The sequence below is a fragment of the Mastigoproctus giganteus genome, chromosome 9, assembly GCF_048544385.1.
Source record: "Mastigoproctus giganteus isolate SK-2022 chromosome 9, ASM4854438v1, whole genome shotgun sequence".
NCBI classification, from domain to species: domain Eukaryota; kingdom Metazoa; phylum Arthropoda; class Arachnida; order Uropygi; family Thelyphonidae; genus Mastigoproctus; species Mastigoproctus giganteus.
Window position 1 is genome coordinate 129,027,066 of NC_143583.1, and position 25,960 is coordinate 129,053,025.

At 39.2% G+C, this 25,960-nt stretch overlaps 1 protein-coding gene across 1 annotated transcript in view; it reads right to left on the reverse strand.

Moving 5' to 3' along the window:
• The window catches only part of LOC150080722 (uncharacterized), an 82,904-nt gene extending 56,944 nt beyond the window's left edge, over positions 1-25,960 (reverse strand). The window contains exon 1 of the mRNA XM_090381849.1: positions 25,783-25,960. Within this exon, the coding sequence (XP_090237975.1) occupies positions 25,783-25,929 (147 nt within the window). The 5' untranslated portion in view covers positions 25,930-25,960. The remainder of the gene's footprint in view (positions 1-25,782) is intronic.

The following is a 25,960-nucleotide window of genomic DNA, read 5'->3' on the forward strand; positions in this document are numbered from 1 at the left end:
GGAGTTTACAAGGTAAAGAATACGAGAACATCACCGTATTTGGAAGTCACATGAGCTCGAAGCACGGTAAATCCGAATGCGCGTACTACGGTACCTTTGTTGACCGATCGGCTGTGTAGCTAAGATACAATCTTAACAGTCGTGATAATTAAGACTGCATTTTCAAACATTTTAATTTGATGGAAAAATGGTATCGAAGGCTACTGAAATGGATCCAGACCCATGGTATCTGATCTCTAAGATAAGAATAGTCTGAATTCTAGGATCTCTATCTTCTACTGTAAGATTAAACTGCAACACGTATTTCATGGATCTTCTGTTATTAAATAAAATAAATCAATAGACTTGTCAAGTAGTATGCAGTCAACATTTTTGTAATGCACTTTACTTATTTTCTCTTGGATATCAGGACAGTTGAACGATAACACGCGTTTCACGTTTCTTCTGTGATTTAATATAATGATTTATATAGTAAACTGATGACAATAAAACGAGCCCATAAACAAAAAAACCAAAACAAATATTTCATATGGACGTACCGAGAACATTTCTTTTCTGCGCATCCACCATATTTCCCATTCAATTCCTCCAGCATACCATGGCAACAAACGATTTCCAGTTCGTCGTCTACAAATATGTATTAAAAAATGAAATAATTTCCAGATTTTTATTTGTCCGAGCTTAATTAAATTTGGAATGGCTGAACAAAGTTCTGAACTGATACGTTAATGTTGCCATAAAACAAACATTTTCTATTCTCTTTCTGACATTTTTCAGTCTCAGGAGACCCTGGGATTCTGCTGATGATGATCGGGACCTGATCGGATTTCCTAGGAGCCACAAACAAGCGTGCAACCTTCAGCTATCCCTACTCGCAGATGTTCCCAGAATAAAATCAGTAAACTGCAGTGGACGCTTCTGGTTAAGCAAGATGGCTTCTGTTTCAATGATGAATCGCGTCCCTCTTCAGGGGTACACAGGTGTCGACCTCTGTGACTACATGACTAGCATCAGTACGGAAATAGCGATCCACTGACACGTCTGGTCCCGCACACCGACTTGTTTTCTATTACTTTGAAGTGTGGAGAACCAGGCCACCACTGCTACCGGAATCTGCCATAAATTTTTACTCCATCAATGGCCGTCCTGTTACTCAGAGGTCAACGTACATTTGCTTATTACAACGTCCCTGTGCAATTGACGTTACGAAATTTTAAATTCTTCCTCGTGATTCCGAGTAAACAAATGACATCATTCGTCCCTCGCTGCTTTAAATAGCTCATTAAAACGCCAGCAGCGACGCGCCACATATTTCTGTATAAAAGCCCAAAGGCTTTTTGATTATAGAAGGTGGCGCTTTTGCTGGCTAAATAACCCCGGTGTTGATCTTTACTAAATGTAGGCTGTACTCAGTTATCCTTGACCAGACTTATAATTGCCACGTGCCACAAAGTCCCTCGTGGCCGGGAGTCTTAATGAGCTAGCAGTATTGAACGTCAGTCCCTTTTCACTGTCATTACCGTGGGGAAAAAGTTGGTCGAGTTTAGTTAAATCCAGAGTTCTTTAAATAATTCAAAATACTTATTTTCGTCTTGATGGAAGGACCTTTTACATGTTTTGCTCACACCGAGACTAAGTTAGTAAGGCGAAGGTTGTATATTTTATTTGGATTTTACCTCTTCCGGAAATTATAGGTTTTTCATCCCTCAAAACGAGAAAATCGACTATAGAAATCTATGCAATTATTAAAAGTGTTTAAGAATGGCACAAGTCACATTCAGAATTTTTATGCTCGTGAATACCCAATTAAAAAAAAAAAAAAAATAAACCCCAGCCATATCGTTTGTACACGCATGCGCAAAACATTCACTTGGGAGTATGAAAGTGCGTGGGTATAATTCATCATACGATATATGGAAAGAATTTATGTTTATCACATGTCCGTCAACTGAGAATTTTCATAGAGAAAATGATTATAACAGCACCTTAGGGTTTGTGAGAATGAATGTGACTTGTGCGTTGTCCTGAAGAAGCAGCACATATCTGGAAATTTTTCAACGTTTTTCTTTGACATCCCTTGGGTAGGGATGCATAAGACTTTCCAGTGACTGTCTGCTTATGTTCCAAGTAGCCAATGTACAAAATCCCCTCAGTATCCCAAAAGAATGGTGCCCATAATCTTGCCGGTTGTGTCCCAAATGTTTTGCGTCGGTGAGAACCCTTGTGCTTCCATTGCATGGATTCTTGCTTGGTCTCAGAATTCCAGTCTCAGAATCCCAGTGATGAGCCCATTTCATCACCTGTAACAGTTGTGGAGATGAAAGTTTCAGGATCCCTTCCATAAAGCTCTAAATTCTCCTCGCAACACCATACTCTGAATTGCTTCTGCACAGGGTTCAGAAATCTGAGGACCCACTTTGCACTGAGCTCAGTCATCCTCAAATGTTCATGGAGGATGGTTACAACTGTTCCTTAGATATGCCACATTCCCTACAGATTTGGGACGCCATTAAACATGTCATTCAGCACAAGGGTTTCCACAGCTTGGCACATTTCTGGAGTGGTCACTGTCAAGCGCCTTCCTGGACGTGGATCATCTTCGATGATCTCTCTGCTCCACTTGAATTGTTTTGACCAGAATTTCACCAAGTACTCTGAAGGTACACTGTTGCCATACACAGCCACTATCCTTTCATGACTCGCCTTTGGCCCATTTCCTTCTTTGGTGAGAAACTTGATGACTGCTGAACGATGCTCCAATTTCAGCAAATCCATAATTTGATTCAGGTATCTTCTGTTTCAGCAGCACAACCTAAAAACATAGCGGGTTAAAAATTAATATGATTCAAGTTGAGATGTGTAGGAACATGATAAATCATGAATGATTGAAATATAACTATGGGAAGTACCTTAGGTAGATGATTTATTGAACGCCCCTCGTATAACTGTTTGGTTCTTTCTATCTGAAGTCGTATAGTTCAGCCTAGGTTAGATCTGAGTGCATTTTAAACAGTAACACAGTATGTTTACATGTAACCCTCTAGTTAACAGTTGATGGGAGATACGTACACAGTACATATAAATAAATAAAAAGACCACTCGAGCTGGATGATATCTGTTGCGCGATTACTTCTAAAATCAGCAAGACAGCCTTAGATAGGATCGACGAATGCAGCTTAGGGGAATTCCCGTAATTCGATAGCGAATATCTTACCTTTAAAGAAAGCGTGAAGAGGAAGTGAGTTGAGCTGATAATAGCAGCATCGGGCTGGCAAAGATAGTAGACAAAAACAGTTCAGGACAGCAGGATGATGCAATGTAGGAGAAAGATGCACTTGGACAACGTGATAATGGCGTTCAACAGAATTTACTGGCGCCGCATGGACATTTTAAAGGCAAGTTTTTGAAAGAGAGAATGGTAAGCATCCATACGTACCATACGCTGTATGAATTTGATCAAGAATACAACATCTCGTTTATTTATAATATCTGCAATTCTGTATTTCTTTTTCTTAACAGAAATTCAAGAATCAGGGTCGACTAATTATTTGGTTATAAAAAATAATCATCATAGATGCTTGCACATAGTTTTCTTCTGTTGTCTTCTCTTGTACCCACAAGTATTTAGTATTAGCAATGGTCACATGGTGCAAGGAAGCCTATTATGCTGCACCAGCCAATAAATAAATAAATAAATAAATACAATAATAATATAATAACTATTAAAAAAAAGAAATAACCGTAATAATAAAATAACAAAAAATAAAATGCTAATAAGAAGAAAATAAAAAAATAATAATAATTAATAAATAAGAGAAAAGGAAATGGGAAACCTAAGCGTATCCCTCCTACCGTAGGTAATTATCCAGCTGACCTTTGAATTCCCCCAAACTGTCAGCCTCTACCACCCATGTAGGTAACTTATTCCAGTAATTTATAACTCGCTGGCTAAAATAAAACTTCCTGCAATCCAGTCTAAACATCTCCCCCCGTAACTTTAAATTATGGCCCCCTAATTCTAGAATCATTTATAACCGTGAAAATTTTGTTCTCATTCATTTTGCTTATGCCTCTCAGTGCCTTAAACACCTCAATCAAGTCCCCTCTAAGGTGTCTAGTTTCCGAGCTGTGCAACCCACATATTCGAAGTCTTTCCTCATATGGACGTCCTTTTGCAGATCTCACCAAGCGAGTTACCGGACTCTGGACCCTTTCAAGAAGCACAATGTCTCTCTTTAAGTGCGGTATTCCATACTTGAACACAGTATTCCAAGTGTGGTCTAATAATAGCGTTATATAATGGGATTATGACATCCTTATCTCTACTAGCAATTGTTCGATAAATCATCGATAGAACATCATGGGCTTTCCTCGCAACCAGTCTACAATGCTCGGAGAACTTCATATCTGACCTTATCATAATACCCAAGTCCCTTTCCTCCACTACCGGCTTTAGTTCAACTCTGCCAAGTGTATAAATTATTTTGGGGTTACTGTTCCCAAGGTGCAATACCTTACACTTTGCTGGATAAAAGAATAGCTGCCATCTTTCTGACCATCCCTGAAGTCTGTCTAGGTCATTCTGAAGAAGCTCTGCATGGTGGCAATCATTAACTACTCTACCAATCTTTACATCTGAAAATTTAGACATCACACCCCTCTATCCCTTCTCCAATTCTTACATCAACCCAATCTGAGGAATAACCATTTATCACAACCCTCCTGCCCTGATGCCATCCAGCTATCCATCTAAGGAATTCTCCCTGTGATTCCAACCTTTTCCAGCTTATAAAGTAACCGCTCATTTGGGACTGAGTCAAATGCTTTGGTGAAATCCAAATAAACAATGTCAAAATTATTCCCAAAGTCCAGCTCTTGAGTGACCCTGTCAAAATAGCTAACCAGATTACTTAAACATGATTTTCCCTTTACAAACCCAAACCCAAAAAGTATCCTTCGGAATTCCATTTCTATCTAAATGATCCTGAATTACAACTTTGATCATTGTCTTTGCAAAAGCAAATACTTTTGCAAAACAAAGTCTTAAATGTCTGAAAGACTTTTTAATTCCAAAATACGAAGTAAATATACACCTCGCAGACTTTAACCTCATCACGTGAAGCATGATTATACATGCGCTGGATAAGTGCATTTTTAATGAGAGGTATCGCTATCGTTCTGGGTAAGGTGGGGGCCAGCACAGGCTTTCGATCACACAGCCTCACCGATCCTCTTTTCTGTATGTATTTGTATAACAATAGGCCAAGACCTGGGGAGCTGAGGAATTTGACTCAGTCCCTCATGAGAGGTTACTCTATAAGCTGAACCATGTTGGGATTACTAGAAGGATTGCAAGGTGGATGCAGTGCAGAAGATGGCTAAGATTAATGGATATTCTTCAGATTGGTGTAACGTCAGAAGTGGGGATTTTGAATGATCGGTTCTTGGACCACTGTTGTTTCTGGTTTTCATAAATGAAGGGATAGTGGGTGTGATGTCAAAATTTGCAGACAGTGTAAAGATTGGGAGGGTAGTTACTGATCAATGCCAAGCAGCGTTCCTTTAGGGTGACTTGAACAGGCTTCAGAAATCGCCAGAAAAGTGACAGCTATGTTTAAGGTCTTACACTTGGGGAATAGCAATCCCAAAATAAGTTTACTCCGTGGCTGAGTTAGTCGGTCTCAAGCATAGATATCAAGGTCCCCCACCCCTCCAGTAACTGGGTTTTTTTCGTCCAGCAAAACAGGCAAATCGACCAGAGAACACACGCAATTTACAGACACAAATATGGGTTTATGTAATCAATTACGGGTAACCCTAATATAATAATAATGTATAACCCCGAAATAATTTATACACTTGTTGGGGTTGAATTAAAAACAGTAGCAGGAGAAAGAGGTCTGGGAGTTACGTTATGGGCAGATATGAAGTTTTCTGAACAGTGTAAACAGGCAGCCAGGAAGACCCATGGTGTCATATCGATGATTTATCGAACATTATTCTGTGAAGATAGGGGAGGTCTTAATCCCACTGTATAAGGTAAGACCGCATTTGCATACTGTGTCCAAGTATGGAGACCTTATCTGAAAAACGACATTGAGCTTTTTGAAAGGGTCCACAACTCGCATGGTTGAGATCGGAAAAATTCGACCGCACGAGGAAAAACTCCGATTATGTGGGCTACAAAGCTTGGCAACCAGACAACTCAGGGGTGATCTAATTCAGGTTTATAAGGCTCTAAATGGGGTTAGTGAAATGAAGGTGGAATTTTACTATTATGAAGAATTCCAGAATTAGGGGCTATAAATTCAAATTAAAGGGGATGAGGTTTAGAATAGATTGTAGGAAGTTTTTTTCTTTTAGCCAGCAAGTCACTGATTACTGTACAAGTTGCTTCTGCAGGGAGTCGAAGCTGACAGTTTGAAGAACTTCAAAGGGCAACTAGATAGTTAGCTACATGAGGAGGGAAGCGTAATATAATTTGTAATTTCTTATCTATGTTTGTTTATTTATTTTTAGCTGGTGCAGCAAAATCCTGTGGCTTTCATACACTGTATGGCTAATACTGTACTAAGTGATACTTTTTTTTTTTTTGTTATACAAGACAGAAAAGGTTGGGTTCTTAAAGTTCACTTGGAAGTGCTTTCAAGTTCGTTCTTTTGGAAAAGTACTTTAGTGTTGTTTTTGTATTTTAATTAATGCAAATAAATTTGTTATATTAAAATTAAATGAATGAAATAATAAAATCGTCATTTACATGTTATTTCATGACAGTTTTATATTATGAAGTTCTTTTGCTGCAAAATACTTCTTCCCCGTGTACTTGTTAATAACTGTCCAAATTATGTATGCCGTTGATCATCAATCTGTTTAATCTCATTAATCTCTTTAATTCAATACTCTTAACTAACTGTACTAATCTCTACGCTTGGCCACCAAGTAGCACTGCTCCTACCTCCCCGTGGCGGGGCCGGTAACCTGGGTGGTAAAAATTAACCTCCAGGCCCAAAAGGAGCTAACATGGATACAAGCAGTTATCCACCTTTAGAGTCATCAAGCTCAACACAAATTCCTGACAACGACCATGACACCAACCAACCCAAAAGGCTTCGAAGGGAAGCATAATGTTATGATGAATTACCAAATTTTTGATGATTCATTCTCTATTCTCTATCTAACCTGTCGGCAAATTATCACCATTCTTGATTCAAAAATGTTTGGAAACAATTACTGGATCACCAAAAATTGTGAAAAGACTACAATCCGCAGATCTCCTCATTGAAACAGCCACCGCAAAACATTGAGCTTAAACACGTCATTTTGTGGGCTCACAGTATGTTACTCCCCACAGAACCTTAAATTCGTCAAAGAGTGTGATCAGTGAGTGGGATCTAATTATAGTCTCCGAAGAAGTGCTACTCCAAAAACTCAGTAGTCAAAAAGTTATAAATGTGAAATGGATTATCACTAAAAAAGATGGAAATCTCACTCCAACGAGGTGCATCATTTTAATATTCAGTACGCCAGACTTACCATCCTCAATTAAAGTTGGCTATTTAAATTGTAGGATCCGAGCATTCTGAAGCAGATTGTTCAATAACAGTCCTTGTTTGTTCGAACTGCAAAGGAAGCCACCCAGCCTTTTTCAAAATCTGCGAACTTGGGAAAACAGGAAAGAAAATTTAAAAATACAAAATAGAAAATAAAGTCACGTTTCCTGAGGCACGTAGGCAAGTAATGTTGAGCTTACTTAGTGAACATTCCTATGCAGCTCGCACTTGGAACTTTGTTTCTACTGCAGCACAAACAGAAGTTTCAGTTCCGTCTAACATCTCTCTAGCGATTGGTTGAAATGTACAATTGTAACCGCTAAGAAAGATAATCCTCCAGTGAAAATTACCGAATCAACAAATACAGCAATAAGCATCCCTAATGGGAACTCCATCATCATGTTGAAAAAGAAAAACTAAAATCTGACACAGGTTCAAAACAAATGGAAACTCCCACCAATAGTATGGAAGTAGATGAGCGTTTAGATAATGAGCCCATTTTGGAACTCCATGACAGAATCCATGGTGTCCAAATGACACCATGGATTCTGTACGCCCCTATTTCCAGAAAAAATATAAAATAAAGCAAGACAGACCGAAATGCTCCACTTCTTAAAAAAAACAGTCAGACCAATCCGCTACAACTAAACTTAAAAATTCTAATATCATACAATGGAACTGCAGAAGACTAAGAAGCAATTCTGACGACCTAAAAAATTTACTAATTCAGTACAATCCGATAGGAGTATGTCTACAGGAAACTTTCTTATCATCCCAAGCTTCACCAAAATTTACAAACTATACAATGTATAGAAAAGACAAAATCTGGGAGTCTCCTGCTCGCGGAGGAGTAGCTGTTCTTGTAAAATCAAATATACCGTCGGGGCAAATTCAATTGCAAACTAGTCTAGAAGCTGTGGCAGCACGTATTTCAATCGGTATATCAATAACCCTAACTTCTATATATATTTCCTCTTATCAACCATTTTCAAATACAGAACTTGATAATCTGGTTATGCAACTATCATCTCCAATCTGTCTTTTTGGTGACTTCAATGGCCACCATCCATTATGGGGGTCGCCTGCAATTGACGCAAGAGGCAAATTAATCGAAACATTCATGGATAACAACCTAACTATACTAAACTCTGGATCTCCGACTTATATTCACCTAGGTACAGGATCTATGCAGTAGACTTGTCAATCTGCTCACCATCAATTCTTCCAAGCATGACATGGTCAGTGATAAACGATCCTCTAAACAGCGATCACTTTCCAATCCTTTGCTCATTACAAACGCGGGTAATTGCAACTCTCGAGCACCGATCCAAATAGAAGTTCAAGAAGGCAAACTGGGAGAGCTACTCCACCCAGGTCCAGTTAGACAGGAGTTATGTTCAGCAAAATCCAATTGAAGACGTAACCATCTACATTACCAATCAAATACTAACTGCAGCAAAAAATTCAATTCCGAAGTCACGACCTCACAAGCGCTCCCACCATAACTGGTGGAATACAGATTGCCCTGATGCCAAGCGTGAGAAAAACCGTGCTTGGAACAAATTTCGTAAGTTTCCTACGACCAGTAATCTAATCGAATACAAAAGACTTAAAGCAAGGCATATTAAGCGAAAAGCCAAACGCGATTTGCCTCAATTACCACCAAAGACACTCACCCACGACTCATTTGGAGAAGAATAAAAGCTCTAAATGGAAAATTTTCGCGACCACCCTCACCAATACTCTGCTGGAATGGGAAAGACCTTTCTGCACCTAAGGAAATCGCCAATGCGCTAGCAGAATCATTCTCTACAATATATGCTTCTGCTTGATCTGTCAGGGCATCAAGGCAGATGCAGAACGCTGCAAAATTAACTTCTCCACACAGCTCATTTCCATGCAATCAACCGTTTAATTTAGCAGAACTCAAGGAATCTTTAAATAAATCTTCAAATAGTGCTGCCGGTCCAGATGACATACATTACATCATGCTAAAACAATTACTTGAAACGGACTTACGTACCCTACTGATCTTCTATAACCGGATCTTCTCAGAAAATGCTTATCCGCTTTCCTGGCGTCATTCTTTCACACTTGCCATAACAAAACCAGGCAAAGACCCTCCTTTGGCTAAAAATTATAGGCCAATATCTCTCACGAGCTGCATGGGAAAATTTTTTGAAAGAATGGTACATACGAGGCTTACCTGAATCTTAGAAGCAGAGAGCCTTTTAACAGATCATCAGAGTGACCATCGTAAGAACAGATCCACTCTTGATGTCCTATCAAAGCTGAATCGAATATTCGCAATGCCTTTGTCATGAAGCAACATCTAGTCATGGTCAATTTAGATATTGAAAAGGCATTTGATACTACCTGGCGACATGGTATTATTATGGATCTTTATCACATAGGACTAAGGGGCCATCTTCCTCAGATAATTCAGAATTTTCTACGCCACCGCTCTTTTTCAGGTCCGCTGTCAGAACGTACTGTTGACACCCCATATTCAGGAAGGAGGAGTATCACAAGGGAAATTCGTTGCAACAGCATAACCAGAGACATCCCCAAAACTGTGGAAACTTATATGTATGCGGATGACCTCGCCATCTCCTGCCAGTCGCAAAGTATGAACACCACTGAACGTCAACTTCAACTTGCCATTAACAGAATTGAATCCTGGATGACACGTAACGGATATCGACTAGCTGAACAGAAGTCTACCACCACTCAATTTTGTAAACAACTTGCTCTCCACTCCCATCCTGAACTTCAGCTAAACAATAGTCCGATACCAGTAGTAAACAGCATCAGATATTTGGATTTGATAGTAAGCTTAACTTCCAAGCACATATCTACGAACAACTTGTCTAAAACAGTTGAACATGCTTCGGTCAGTCTCATCCATGTCATGGGTGAGACTGACCTCTACAAGTCTCTGATCCGATCACGCTTAGATTATGGTTCTTCCGTATATGACTCAACCAGGAAAAGCACATTAGAACGGCTAAATGTCATCCAGCACAGTGCCCTGAGGACTGTGCTGGGAGCATTCAGTACTACTCGAATGCAAAATCTTTATATTGTAGCCCACGATCCTCCATTACATCTTCATAGAAAACCAATTTTCGTTCCCGTTGAGAATCCTTGCTTTAGACATACCAGAGATTTTCTTTGTTTTTCTCAGTTGTGGCTCCCGCTGAATGTACTCCAACAATGTCACCGTTCTGAAAATCGGAAAGATCATCCTCATGACTGGATCAACTAAGAAGCCAGAGGAAAGCGCATACTATTTATTTCATAATAGGGAACTTGTAATCATACCGTGTGACAACTTATATTTGCATACAGTGCGTTCAATTATCTGTTGACGCCAATTGCAAAAGGTTTCTAATTTTTTTGGGCAGTGAGTGTACACGGAAGTGTGAAAATGGGAAGAATATTCATTTAACGAATTTTATGTAAGAAAATCTTGCCTAAAGGGTCCAAGCCGATAGTCACCAGATTTCATGAGTGGTGATGGAACAGAAAAGATATTAGTCTTGCACGTGAAGATTTTACTTCTTTGGTTGTCTCGCACAAAATGTGTTCTCATATTTGAATTCAATACCATCTAATTACAAACTTTCTCATGTAAAATCTTTTGTATTTCTTAAAAGTGGAGTTGATTTCTCAATGAAACGAATCTTGATGTAATTTTCTTGGAGATTCATCAAAGTTCTTAACATCTGAATTTATGAATAGCTAAGGGAATCGGCGCCATCTACAAAACCGAGATATTGCATCAATTTACAGATCAGCGAACTTCCCAGAAATCAATGATGCAACTCTACTCTACTCTCTGGGGTTGAAGATTCGATGACAGAAATGTCTTTTATAGGTGGGCGTGCTTCACTCTTGTTTACATTGCCTGCGAACCGTGTTGCAAGGGTTAGTCGAGCAACCTACTATTAGATACACTTAACTGCTTAACGGTGCTTTGTCGAATGAGTTGGCACTTATGAGGTCATCTCCTTCTGTCTATCAGTTGATTGCTTATTCCCTTTACAATCTCTTTAACGTGTCGTTCGGCCACTGAAATAAAACCAGGTGTGCAGAGAACTGCTGGTTAATATTTCCAAGTAAATGGTTAACGGAAGATTTCTCACTGAAACGAATTATTTATCATCACAATTAATGGGTTGTAAATGATGCAAATATTTTTCCTGGTAGCCCTTAACTAGGCAGGTGATAGCGAGAATTTTTCTTTTAATCGGTGAGATCAACTTCTGGTTTCACCGATTCTTAGAATGGCTGATAATGCAAAGTAGGAAAATGGAGAGAGAGAAAAAAACGGGACTCTTGTACGCTGTGTCACCTTGACCATCGAGTCATTTGGCTTGAATTCACGGAAAGCCTGTCCTCCGTGACAGTAATAGTGGTTTCGCTGCTCACTTCTCACACTTTTGGAGAGGTCTGGGTTCGATTCCATTTATGACTGGACAGATTTCTAAAGGACTCTTCAATCGGGTAAATGGAAATAAATACACAATGGCGCAATGTGGTCTAAATCATGATGTGCCTGAAATCCAACAAAGGGGAGCCTCGAGTTAGTAATGACCGACGACGAAAAATCATTAAAGATAGGAAAACTCTCGTATGATCCATGATAGTCATATAAAATAATGGTATTTTATAGTAAAACACAGGAATCAGCCCGTGTTTCTGGACTGAGTCCTGTGTTTTCAGAGGATAGATCGGAATTGAGTCCAGAGTTGGATGTATGTGTATATAAACTGATAGTTTATTTATTTATTTATTATTATAAAGTTTGTAAAAATTTATATGATGGATTAAACATATTCTAAAACGGGATATCGTAAACTGAAGTTCAGCCCATAATGGCAGAAAGCAATATATTTACAGCTAATAATCCAAAAACAAATCAAGTTTTGACACAACGCCCCCTAATAATGGATGAAGCGAATCAATATTACACCTTCCGCTCAGATCGGTAAATATTAACAACCGGAAACCAAATAATTGTCAACAAAAACAAGATTAAATATATATATTTTTTTGTCAAGATTTCATACAGAACGTGCGAACATTATACCAGTTCTCAAAGCCCAAAGCGAGCTGCGATTTCAACCGTTATAACTCTTCTCCATCTGTTTCTTCCATCAATCCGAAGCCATTGAGAACATTATTACGTTCATGAAATGGAATTACCACAATCATTGGTAAAAAGAGATCTGTTCTAATTTAATATCACCATAAACAACTTTAAACTACTTTCTGAAGTAGGGTTTGACATTCCTAGCCGTGATAAGAAAGCCAAATGAACTTTGTGTGAGAGACCCAAATAGTAATTATGGAAAAGTAAACAGGCTAGCTGTTTACTGGCAAAATTTCAATGCTTGAATGTGTCCACCAACTTAGTAACATTTCGCAAGAATTTCGCATCACTCATTAGATGACCTTAAGTGTCCATGAAACAATTTTATCAAATACACTTTGGCATCGCCTTAAAATTCCTATTAGTATTCTCTGGCGCATTTATTTGCTTCTATGTTTGTTTTTATATAACGCGGTTGTTAGTATTTATAAATTGTTATTATTTATTTCACTTGCTCGAGGATAAAATTCTCCTACTATCATACACTATTCTATGTTAGCCAAGCTGGTCAATCGGCTTTTTGCAAAGTACGAGCAGTGTAAACTTAGGTTTTAAAGAGGTTTGATTGTCGGATGCTGTATAAATTTGTCATTGTGTCATGTTTGAACCTTTCAATGTTTACCACAACAGACGTTGTCCACAGATGGATTAATGAGGGGACACGGAGAAAGATTGGCCATTGCTGATGAAGATGTTGACGTCTTCCCATACGGTCGTCTTTGCGAATAATGACGTTGAAGGTCCTGGCATCTTTTTCTATCAATGAATTTAAGAGTGGCTTCTGACCGTAGAAGGTTGTACAGCCTTAATTTCATGTTAGAACTGCAGCTCACAGAGCCCAACATAATGTCAAACGGAAATTTAAGTGAGTGCTTTGTCCGAAAGGAGGTGCTATGGAGTCATGCAGCATGATACATGCTATAATGTCTGGATTAGATGGTCAAGTATGAGGTTGGAGAATGCCCAGAAAAAGCCACTACTGGAGGACATGGTCCAGTACCGATCACAATTTGGAGATGTTATGATTAGAAAAGAGGAAGCTTTTCGAGATTTCACTGGGCTTTTGGTTGTGGGACCAAGAACTGGAAGGGTATCCTTTCAAAGCAAACTGATGACCTCAAATCATGCATCATCCAACCACCCAGATTAACATAACCAACTGCCGTGTGCAATCACAAATTTAGACTTATTCAAATCCAAGCCGATTGGGCAAGAATTCAGTTGATGTAGTTTTGTGATCGGTCCGATTTTAATGGAACAGATTGAGAAATCTTTCTAAAAGACCGAAATATAAAATTTAATGAAATTTTTTCACTCGGAATCAAATTATTATACGCCGACGGACACGATATGATTGAAGGCAATAAGCGTCTTAATGAACGCATCTGAAAATGACATAACGGTCAAACTTCTTAAACCAGGGCAATCTATCATTCCGTTAGCATACTGGCTATAAGTACCGTCCTTCCAAGCCAGATTGAAAAGGCCTGAGTTCGAATCCCGTCAATGATACCAGGTATTTTTATGGGCTTTTTTTCCCCACACCGTTGCTGAGTTAGTCGGTATCAGGCTAGGACCACATAGTTTTTCCTCCAGAAACCGATTGAATAACATACGCAGTTATAGATACAATATATTGATGCCTTATTGCGTTGGCGTTTAACACATACACCTAACCCAAGTTTTCCATCAATAAGTCACTAATATTTTTTACGAATAGCAATTAGACATTGCTATTCCTGAAATCCTGTGACCTGACAGATTTCTCGATGTTGGTGAATTGCTTAAAAAGTTAGTTGTCTGCGGTGTAAGCTCATGCCCGCACAGTCAGTTATCACGCGCTGCTTTGGAAAATGGCCACTCAAAACTAAAGTTGCCGATTTTTGGGTGGCTTATTGGATTGACCTATTTTCATAAAAATATCCGGAAAATCATTGGTGCAGGATAACGGATTGCAAGTTTGGGAGTCTGGGTCGAGGGCCTCATATTCCAATAGCAAGTCGTGTTGGCAAAAGGGATCATTTGTCGCCATGATATTCGTACACTGAGATCTGGTGGGCATACACAGCCCAACTCAAAGCTAACTACCGAATATTGTTTGACGCCAATATCACCTCCATGCTTTCTAGATTTTGTCCACGGTATTCTCCACCTCCCTCAAGTAGGAATGGGTTACTGATGACGTGTTGAACGAATAGGACAGCTAGTGACTCGTTCACTATCTACAGCGAAATCCAATATTCAGATCTCAAGGCCAATACATGAGACAACGTGTTTATCTCAAGCAATCTGATCAGATGCCATCATATTCGCTCATCCATGCCCATGATTTGATATTACCCAATGCAATTGAGATAATAAAGCGTACGGAATAAATTTCCATTCTCAGGCATATCTCATCACCGAACTTGCGTACCAACGAACCAGTCTGACGGACGGCTCTGACCATCCCAGTCAATCAAGCTCATCATCAAATGGACGAGATTCATCTTCATCGAATAGCAACGCAATGATGACGAAGGCTTCTAAACTGATATTTTGAAACTTTCTGTTTATAAAGTTTCGTCTACAAGACTCACTTGTTCGTCGATGAAAGAGATTCATCCTGTCTGGAGGAGGATATTTCAAGCGCTTGTTATGAATTTTAGGCTAAAGGAAATAATTAAAAATTAAAAACAACAGAAAAACTTCAACTCGGAATAAAGGTATTGTCAGACCCACGTTCATAACAATTTTAAGTCCCGGAAGTTTGGTAGGAGAGTTCTGAACCAGTTTTATCTATTTACTACTTTATTATTCAGACTAATTTGCTTCATCTGTACCCATTCCATAGGGCCGATTCGTATAAAAATGTTACGTGGCTCCTGATAGTTCTAATGCTGGAATTTACTTCAAAGGTCACGATAGCAGATGGCGCCATCTACCGTCCTCAATAAGAAATACTATTCGCGTCTGAGTTATGTCAAAGTCCCACGAGCACTATAAGAGTTGGTATCGGTACCTTTTCGAGTTGGTAGCACACGACAGTAGCCTGTCTTTGTGATCTGAATTGATAATACGATTCCAAGATACGAAGACATGTTTGCAGCCTTCGAGATGAAGAACAAGTTTTATTTATTTTTATCGCCAAGTTACGTGACCACCGTGTTGTTTTCGACTGGCAGGTCATGTGATGCAGGTGATGAGTCAGGCAATAAAATGTGAGGTCGTGCAAATGGATGTGTATGGCCGTGGGTTAAGAAATCCCGCGAAATATTAAGTTAATCTGTTGTTTCAAATGCTCGGGCCATTTCTGCTCTCTTTTCGGATTTTTATTGCTATGGTTGCCAGACGGACTTCGGGAGGCAGTTTGGTGTTGTTTCTCTTTGTGGGTATTAAAGATAATAGTTGTCCACTGTTGACCGTGTTCTAGTTTCTGTTCTACTTTATAGGTTTGCCATTTAAAGCTACTCATTTTTGTGGGTTTTTAAAGTGTTTTTATATGGCAGCAATTGTCTCAATAGTACTGAATTGTCAATCGCTGGCGTTTTTTTTTTTTTTTTTTTTTTTTTCAGAGGGTGGCCTCCCTAACGAGGTCACACCGAAGACAAATGAACGCAAACAATGAATATTTACAGTTTAAAAAGTAATTCTTTTTTTTTTTTTTTTCTGCTTACTTTTAAGACTCAAGGAGAGAAAGAAAGATGGTGATTAAGAGAAAATGATACCTTGCGTCGCAATGCGGAAGGAGGTGAAGAGAAGAAAGAAACGAAAGAGAAGGGGGAAAAAAAGAAAAAAGGGACCAAGTTAGTTAGAAGAAGAACTTGGAGAGAGAGAATTAGAGGAGAAAATGGATAGATATATGGCGACTGAGAGATGAAGATAGATAGAGAAAGGAAGATATGTACAAAAATTAAAGGGGGAAAATTATATACTGTATATATATATATATATATATATATATATATATATATATATGAGAGAGTGAGTGAACTTGGTCCCTTTTGAAAAATCCACAAAAATCGGTAGCTTTAGGTGGCAATGAGAGAAGAGAAAGATAAAGAAGAGAGAGAGAGAAAGAAAGAAAGACAAAAGACAGGGAGAGACAAAAGCGAGAGTATAAAGACAGAAAGATAGAGAGAGAGAAAAGAAGAGATACATAGATAAAGGAGAAATATGATAGAGAAGGGGAGAGAGACAAAAAAAGAAGAGAAACATAGAGGAGAAATATGATAGAGGAGAGAGAGAAAGAAAGAAAAGAGAAACATAGATAGAGGAGAGATATGATAGAGAGAGAGAGAGAGACAAAAGAAGAGAAACATAGATAGAGGAGAGAGAGAGAAGGAGAAACGTAGAGGAGAAATATGATAGAGGAGAGAGAGAGAGAGAGAGAGACAAAAGAAGAGAAACATAGATAGAGGAGAGAGAGAGAAGGAGAAACGTAGAGGAGAAATATGATAGAGGAGGAGAGAGAGAGAGAGAGAGAAAAGAAGAGAAACATAGATAGAGGAGAGATATGATAGAGAAAAGAGAGAGAGAGAAAAGAAGAGAAACATAGATAGAGAAGAGAGAGAGAAGGAGAAACGTACAGGAGAAATATGATAGAGAAGAGAGAGAAAAAGAGAGAGAGAGGAGAGAGAGAGAAGGAGAAACGTAGAGGAGAAATATGATAGAGAAGAGAGAGAGAAGGAGAAACATAGAGGAGAAATATGATATAGAGAGAGAGAGAGAGAGAGAGAGAGAGAGAAAAGAAGAGAAACATAGATAGAGAGAGAGAGAAGGAGAAATGTAGTGGAGAAATATGATAGAGAAGATAGAGAGAGAGAGAAGGAGAAACATAGAGGAGAAATATGATAGAGGAGAGAGAGAGAGAGAGAGAGGGAAGGAGAGAAACATAGATAGAGAAGAGAGAGGGAGAGAAGGAGAAACGTAGAGGAGAAATATGATAGAGAAGAGAGAGAGAGAGAGAGAGAGAAAGAGAGAGAGAGAGAGAGAGAGAGAGAGAGAGAGAGAGAGAGAGAGAGAGAATTCTATGAAAATCGTTCTGAAAAAAGTGTAATAAGCATTTAGCATATGAGATTCAATTTAATTAAAACAATTAAAGCCGGAACTGAAAGAAAAAAAGAAGTAAACGAGAAGAAAAAATGTAATAAAATGAATGGATGAAAAAATTCAGTGAATCAATGAAGAAACAAATAACCAGAAATTAAAAAAAAAAAAAAAAAAGTGAATTATACGTGCAGATCCAAATTCACATCGCAATATATGTCTTCATCAGTCTATTTTTAGTGTTAATGCGAGATGGGGCCGTTTATTGATAAAAACAGCGAGAAACGGGAACCGCGCGCTGACAGTGTCCAGCACACCCCACAAAAAATCGGAGAAACGCGCTCAGATATGCGATAAGGTCGGATTTTCTTATGAGAAAGCGGAACAGGTGTGCTGCTTTGTATGACAGATTCGAAATTAACTATAACCCTTTCGTTCAATTAGAATATAAAGAGCAAAAAATATATATTAATGACGTCTTTGCATGTTTACAGACTCGCCACCGCAATAAACGCACGACGTTACCGCGGTAGATGCAAAAACGCCAACACGTGACCACCGAATGAAAAGGAAAAAGAAAAAATGTCTCGCTAGGCGGCGAGAGATGGCGCTAATGACCATAGTTACAGTTACTACACGAAGGTTATTTCAACAATTAGCGACGTGCGGCATTGGAAGAAACAGGCTGACACTGTCACCACACCACTGAGCCCAATAGAAAATTGTCCTCTTTCTTCCTGTCTCCGACCTTGTGATCCCGCACTAATTAATGGCAGCCCTATCAGAGCGTGCAACCGAAACCGCTCATCTACCGTATTGTTAAACTAATAAAACCGGCACGAACTCCAAACAACAAGCAGACGCCGATTGCATCTGCAGATAAGAAACAGAAAATTCTCAGACTACCCACGTATTTTGATAAGATAACAAGAATGCCAAATGAGCCACATATACTGCAAAGAGAGCAAATCATGATCCGCTAGAGGGCTCCTGACACTCTTCACGGCAACTCGATCAGAGAATTAATTATAATGTATTGTGTGTTTCTTCTGTTCCAGGAAGTGGAGAAACGTGCACCGTTCTTATCCGCCATTATACTTCCCTTCAGTTAGGCCAGCTTTACCAACTGTTCAACAGTCTGCCCTTGCAGTTCGTATTCGTCTGTAAAAGTATGGACTGAATCCCACAACGTCCTTTAAGTGTCACAAATAACATATCGGGGAGACAAAATATTGCGTGTGCTATAATTGTTGGCTCAAGGACCTTTAGTCCAGCAATTCTACAATAAATTGACGCTTACCACACAACCATTACCAACTAATTCCTACTAACTGTCTCAAAACACCACCACTCCGATCCCATTCACCGATGTCTGTAGTCCCAAAAAGTACAGAAAAGCTGACTCTATTAGAACAAAATCCCAACCAAAACTTGTTGGATTGCGTCTGTTCTGTGGTCAACTTGCTGGATGAAAACCCGTTTTCCAGAGTAAAAAAACCATGACATCCTCTCCTCAGACTAACTAAGTCACTTTGTGAAAAAGGCCCTTAAAAATTCCTTGCGTCATTGAGGGGATTCACGTTTAAATGTTGAAGCACATGAACCGCTGGTTCACTTCAGGAGAAAAATTGATACTCGTAAAACTGTACTACTAAAATACGAAGCCTACCAACTCTCCCTCGTGGAAAAGGCTTGAGTTCGAGTCCAGTCGATGATGTGAGGAATTTAAGGGCCTTTTTCATAGCGTAGCCGCGTTAGTTGATCTCAAACGAGTGCGCACGGTTTTTCATCCAGCAGACAGAAAATCGACACACGCAATTTACAGACCGTGTGGTCTTAGTAGCTGATGCTCCTAAAACCCAACAACAACCTACCAACTAATCCCACATGGTCGTGTCTATGACCCGCAGCGAAAAATAAAATTAGATATAATAATGGCTTATTATAGCCATCATTACTGTAGAAAATAAGATATAATAATCAGCCGAAGGCTAATGGCAGCTCAACTGTTGCCATAGTAATGAAGTCGTTGATGGCGATACAATGAGCATGCGCGCACTAGAACGAAACAGTTTCCGATATTCGTGATTTTTAATTCCAGTGAAATAATGAACTTCCTAGAGACAGCGCACGAACGTGCTTTACTGCTTAAGATGAAGGAAGTACAATCGCATTTAATTAGTCAGACTTTTAGAGGGGATGTTTTATTAAAATAAACAAATAAAAAATTAATTTCTCCAATAAAAGACAATTTAATGAAATCCCGTTACAAAGAACTGGAACTGTATGAATCAGGACCGAAATTTCACTGAAAATGAATATCGTAAAAAAATTATTTCAGATTACTTTATTTGTATAAATTAATTCTTCATTCTGATGAGGGATTTTATTAAAATATCAACTCGTATTTTATTAAAATATTTTATTTTATTTTTATATTATTATTTTATTAAAATATCGTATTTCATTAAAATATTTTATTTTATTAAAATATCGTATTTCATTAAAATATTTTATTTTATTAAAATTATTATTAATTATTTATTAGAAAATTAATAATATATTATTAAAATATCGACTTTAGAAAAATATTTTAATCATACAGTTTGTTTCTTTCCACATATCACTCTACCGCAGGGATAAAATAAAATGGTCCTAAAATATATTTGTAAGCCAGTATATTTTAGGTCTAGGTGAACTTTCAAAATAATTCGCTGTACTGAAATTATTTGTTAAAACTATTTCGATGAAACGAGGCTATTAAAGAATTAATAGTAAGGGAAGAAGACAGAAATTAGAAATATTTTCGAGGTAGTGAAATTTTCATTCAAATGGTATTCGCTATAATGGAATTTGTGTTCTTCTGAAGTTCGTTGGTTGTAGTAGGTGTAGGAGCATCGGCAACTAAGGCCCTATATACTGTCTGTAAATTGCGTGTGGTCTGTGGTCGATTTTCTGTTGGCTGGACGAAAAATCCGTATTTCTGTGAGAAAAAACTATGCTATCCCGCCTGAGACTGACTAACTCAGCCACGTTGTGAAAATACCCATACAAATTCCTAGTGTCATTGACGGGATTCGACCTCAGGTCTTTTCCACCAGATGTGGAAAAGACCTGAAGACGATTATATCCACTCTGCTACCCACGAGGGCTGTAGTTCAGAACATTATAGACTTTAATCACCACTCTACAGGGATGGGTTTAATGGTTAAGCTACACTGGTGTGCAAAACTTAAGGACCAACACTATTTCTAAAGGTTACAACCACAAAATCTTTACTTAAGATACTCTTTACTGATGACAGTTGATTTAGTCTCAGCAGCGATTCTGGACGTCAACTAATCTGGCGAGAGGTTGGCACACGGCATCACTCCCGAACATCACTGAAAGGGATCGATATGGCGGTCAAGGTGTTCTCCTCTAGGGAGGCGTTATCTTGGATGGACGTACACAACTCCAGATCTAAATCCCATCGAACACATATGGGACGCTCTGGGGAGACGCCTAGCGGCACATCCACACCCACCAGAAAATGTTCACCAGCTGAAGATGGTGCTGACAGAGGAATGGACGATGTTACCACAAGAACTTATCAACAACATTGTTCTAAGTATGGACAGGAGGTACAAAGCCCGCATCGATATCAGGGGTGGCCATATCTCCTACTGAGGATCACCTCTTCCCTTTGTTCCATCTTTGGCAGTGATGCATCTGTATCATGGCAGCCAGTGCTATGTTGCCATATTTGAATAAAGTCCCTCTGTACCGTTTTGTTTCGGTTGTTGTGTCGGTGTTGTTTTCCTTCATCATTTCTGCACCTCACGAGGTTCCTTTGGTATGCTTTACCCATATCCAGGCCATTCTTATTAGAAGCTACAGGTGAAAACTTGATTGGTCCTTAAATTTTGCACACCATTGTATTTTCATAAATGCGGAAAACACTCAACAGCAACTCTTGATTTCAGGCAACCGAACGCGTCCCAAGTATTGTATCAAGATATACTAAATATATATTGATGGTTCTAAAAAAACGCAGTTATAGGCACAGCAGGTTTGCAATACCACTCCTCGATGGACGTATCGTCTACCGAGTTGTATGCCATTAAATTCGCCCTAGCCTGCACTACGTTTTCCTGTTCCTTAGGTCATAATTGACACAGACTGCTCTCCAATGAAAGTCCCGCTCAACCTATTTTAAAAAGTATTCGATCGTAGTTAAAACAGTCATAAAAATAAGTAAATAATGGATAATAAATGGATAAATAACTCGTGGATGTAGTCATTAAGCGTATTTAGGAGTCACAGGCTTCCACCACTATCTACTCGTGGGTAGCACAGTTAGTAAAATCACCGTCCTCCTTACATAAGGTGGAAAAGACCTGAGTTCGAGTCGCGTCGATGGCGTGAGAAATTTTTATGGGCCTTTTTCAAAACGTGGCTGAGCTAGTCGGTCTCAGGCGAGCATAGCATGGTTTTTCATCTAGCAAACAGAAAACTGAACACAGAATACTCGCAATTTACAGAAGTATACACAGAGCAATATGGCCTTAGTCGCTGATGCTTCTAAAAACCCTACTACTACAACTCTCGGCGGTCTTTGTGTCGGTGGTCGCATTGCACGTATACGTGCTCTATACGTCTTACAACACTCACTATTAGCTTCAACATGTTGAGTTATAAATTTTTTTTCCCTCGAAAATTTTTATGAAATACAGTAGAAAATGACGAAAGAATTATTTTGGTTTTTAAATTTTTAAAATCGGACTGCTAGAAGCTGAGATACAGCGATTTAAAACGTAAACGCGACACGCGTATGAGTGGCTGTAGGGGTATTCATTGCGTCATGCGTCGCTGCTACATACGGCGCACGTCATTTCGTGTCGTATTTTCGTGGCGATTAATGTCAGTCCACGGATGCAAGTTATTCTCATGTGAAAACTGCCTGGGGCTCGCTTAAAGAAGTTTCACTTCAAACGTTTTCTCTCTGTACTCCTGAACGACCACATAAGGTCAGAGGAGTTCACAAGTTAGAGAGAATGCAAGAACATTCTACTGTATTTAGTAGTCTCTCGGCTTGAAGCACAGTCACTCAAAGCGCGTGCACCTTTGTACCCTTCCGCTTGACCACCTTGCTATGGAGGCCCAACAAAAGTTTTGCAACCGTTCTGTTATGGTCGTTTAAATATTTTACAACAACAGCCAAAATTTTTCACAATATCAGAACAGATGACGGTTGCTTGTCCATACTCCTGACTTCCTGTTCAAAACATCCCACAAGTGTTCAATTGGATTAAGGTCAGGCGAATTTGGAGGTTAATCAAGATGAGTGATATCTTCGCTGTGCTCCTCGAACCACTCGTGCACAGTGCGGGCCCGATGACACGGTGTGTTATCATCTTGGAAGATCTCGTTTCTGTCCCAGGAAAAATGCAACATGACAGAGGTGCACATGGTCTCTAAGAGGTGTCGGTAGACCTCGCCGGTGAAAAGTTCGTCCATACGCAAGAACGATTCTAGTCCTTGCCAGAAACACATGCTCATATTAAGCAACTACCGCCACTTGCCTGAATAGTGGCACCATCCATGATAGGTCCATGGATTCGTGTTGCTTCTACCCCACACACAAAGGCCTCCGTGGGCATGTTGCAAAAAAAAAAAAAAAAAAAACCCACCAAATTATGATATTAGGGTACCCTGTAAATGATTGCATCTACCAATATTTATTTTGTCTGTAAATTGAGTGTGTTCTCTGCTCGATTTGCCTGTTTGCTGGACGAAAAAACCCAGTTTCTGGGGGGAAAACCTTGCTACCTACGCCCGAAACCGACTAATTCAGCCACGGAGTGAAAAAAGGGTTTCACTTTTCTTGAGTCATTGTACTTTTCTTGGGTCATTGTACAGATTCGATGGCGCAACATCCGCATTACTGAACACGTCTGTTATCCCCAAAACCACGACCAGCCCTCTTGATAACTTTTGAAAAACACGTGATCTGCCAGCTCCCTGATGGCAGCTGGTGCTTTCCGCAAGCTCTTATGAGTTTGTGACTCTTAGAGTAGTGGTCAAAAATTATCAAAAATTGGTGATCCATTATACAAATGCCATTAGTAGCATGTGGGTTATTCTATTATGACCATCGGTAGTAGTGGGCTGATTTGTTACTATACAACACAATTTTCCAAGGTTCCGGTCCAATATTACACGGCACTCTACTCATCGTCTTCGTACTAATATCAGGTGAGGACTGATGGGATCTATGCGTACCACTCTTTTGAGTGCACCCCGTCTCTTTTGTATCAAACATTTCCGGTTGCAGTAGCGCCAGACGTTTCTCTTGGTGATTGTCTGCCATCGTTGATGTAATGCGTTTATTGGAATGGCACGAGCACATTGATTGCTAATATAGTGATTCCCTGTTGGAAATCACCCATCTACTGTATTTCGTTGATCTGCTTATAGCGTGATGCAGTTGTTTTTCTACGTATTCCTGACACGTAGATGACAGGCATGGTTAAGTTTTTTTCAAATCCCATGGATATGCGGATACTTTTTGGCAATACAGTTTATTTAACAGATTACTCAAAAAGCCACTATTGTAATCGTGCTACAGTTCTGTTTTCCAGACCGGGTGGAAAAGACCTGAGTTCTAATCGTGTCAATGACGCGAAGGATTTTTACAGGTCTTTTTCACAACGTGACCGAGTTAGTCGGTCTCATTGAAGTAGTATGGCTTCCCCTTGGGGGTTTCGTCCAGCAAACCGAACAGAGAACACATGCAATTTACAGACATTATATAATGCCCAATATGGCCTAAGTTGTCGATGCGCTTTAAAACCCTACAACAACCTGCAGGGGCAGATCTAGGTTCTTGTGGGTCCAGGACTGGCTTTCTTAGTGGGTCTCTTTTTAGGAATTAGTATAATGCACATGGCATAGTAGGTTAGATCAGCGTGGTCACTTCCTGAATAACGTAACCGGTCAAATTAAGAGGAGCTATTAGCCCCTATCTCACCAATATTCCATTTATTGCTAATAAAGATAATAATCACAGTGTCCATACATAATATTTTAGGAATATACTTTAGAACGTTGTTGGACTATGAAAGGCGTGAGATTAGTTCTACCAGAGTCGTGTCAGAGCCAGTGCAGCATCCACTACCACTAACATTCTAATCGTGAAAACCTCGCGATTCGTAAAGGATTTTAGTTGAAAAGCTGCTTTAAGGTAGTAATAACCGTTTATCATTAAGGATTTTGGTTAAAAACTGCATCAAAATCCTAGTAACCGTTAATCATTTAAAAATTCGAATGTCAAGAGTGCCTTCATGTGCTGTAAACAATAAATTAAAAAATATACAAATTAATAATACCCTAACACACACAAAAAAAATACAGTTAGGTATTTGGGGTCCCTGGACTCGAAGGAACCAAGAGATCAAGCGCTTTTAGCCATGCCTGGATCCGCCTCTGACAACCTGTGTTCCAAGTCCAAAAAAATTCCCGTTCATTCTATATGAATTTCTTTTACACAACTCCCAATTTGGGTCTATCAAGGATTCAATCGCGGTGATGAAATCAGCGCACACCACAGCTTCCAATCGATGAACCAAAATTGAAAGCAATCGGAGTTGGCTAAGAATAAGTTTCTAAGTACATTGGCAGAATTCAATTTCGAAAATCGATGTGTTGGTACAAAAATCGTTGACCTTTGTTAACACAGCCACAAGGCAAATGAGCACACTGCTCAGTTGCTCATTCGCCTCCTGAGTTGCACACTGACTCATAAAAAAAAAAAAAAAAAACCCAAACCCACTTATGTTTTAAAATTTCAATACTGTCTGTTCTGCATGAATATTGATTTCCAAAACTGCCCAGAACTTTCTCGGAAAATGTGCATATTTAGAGATAAAGTCTATTCCTGACTCGATGGGGATGCCTTCCTCACGAGCGTTGAGTGCCAGACAAATTCTTGTCGTGTGTTGTCATCCTAAGTATCGAATGCGTTTGTGAGCCGTAACAGGGCTAGAGAAAACACATAAATCTTACCTGGCATACTGCTTTGTAGTGCACCCTGCTGGATGTGGAAGGACTGGTCTCTCTGCATTGCTGCAATACATCTTCCCCCGTTATCGCATTCATTCCCGGGCGAACGTAAAATTCCTGACATCTGTTTACGAATCTCGATGAAAACATTTACTAATTTCTCAACATGGAGATCGCTAAA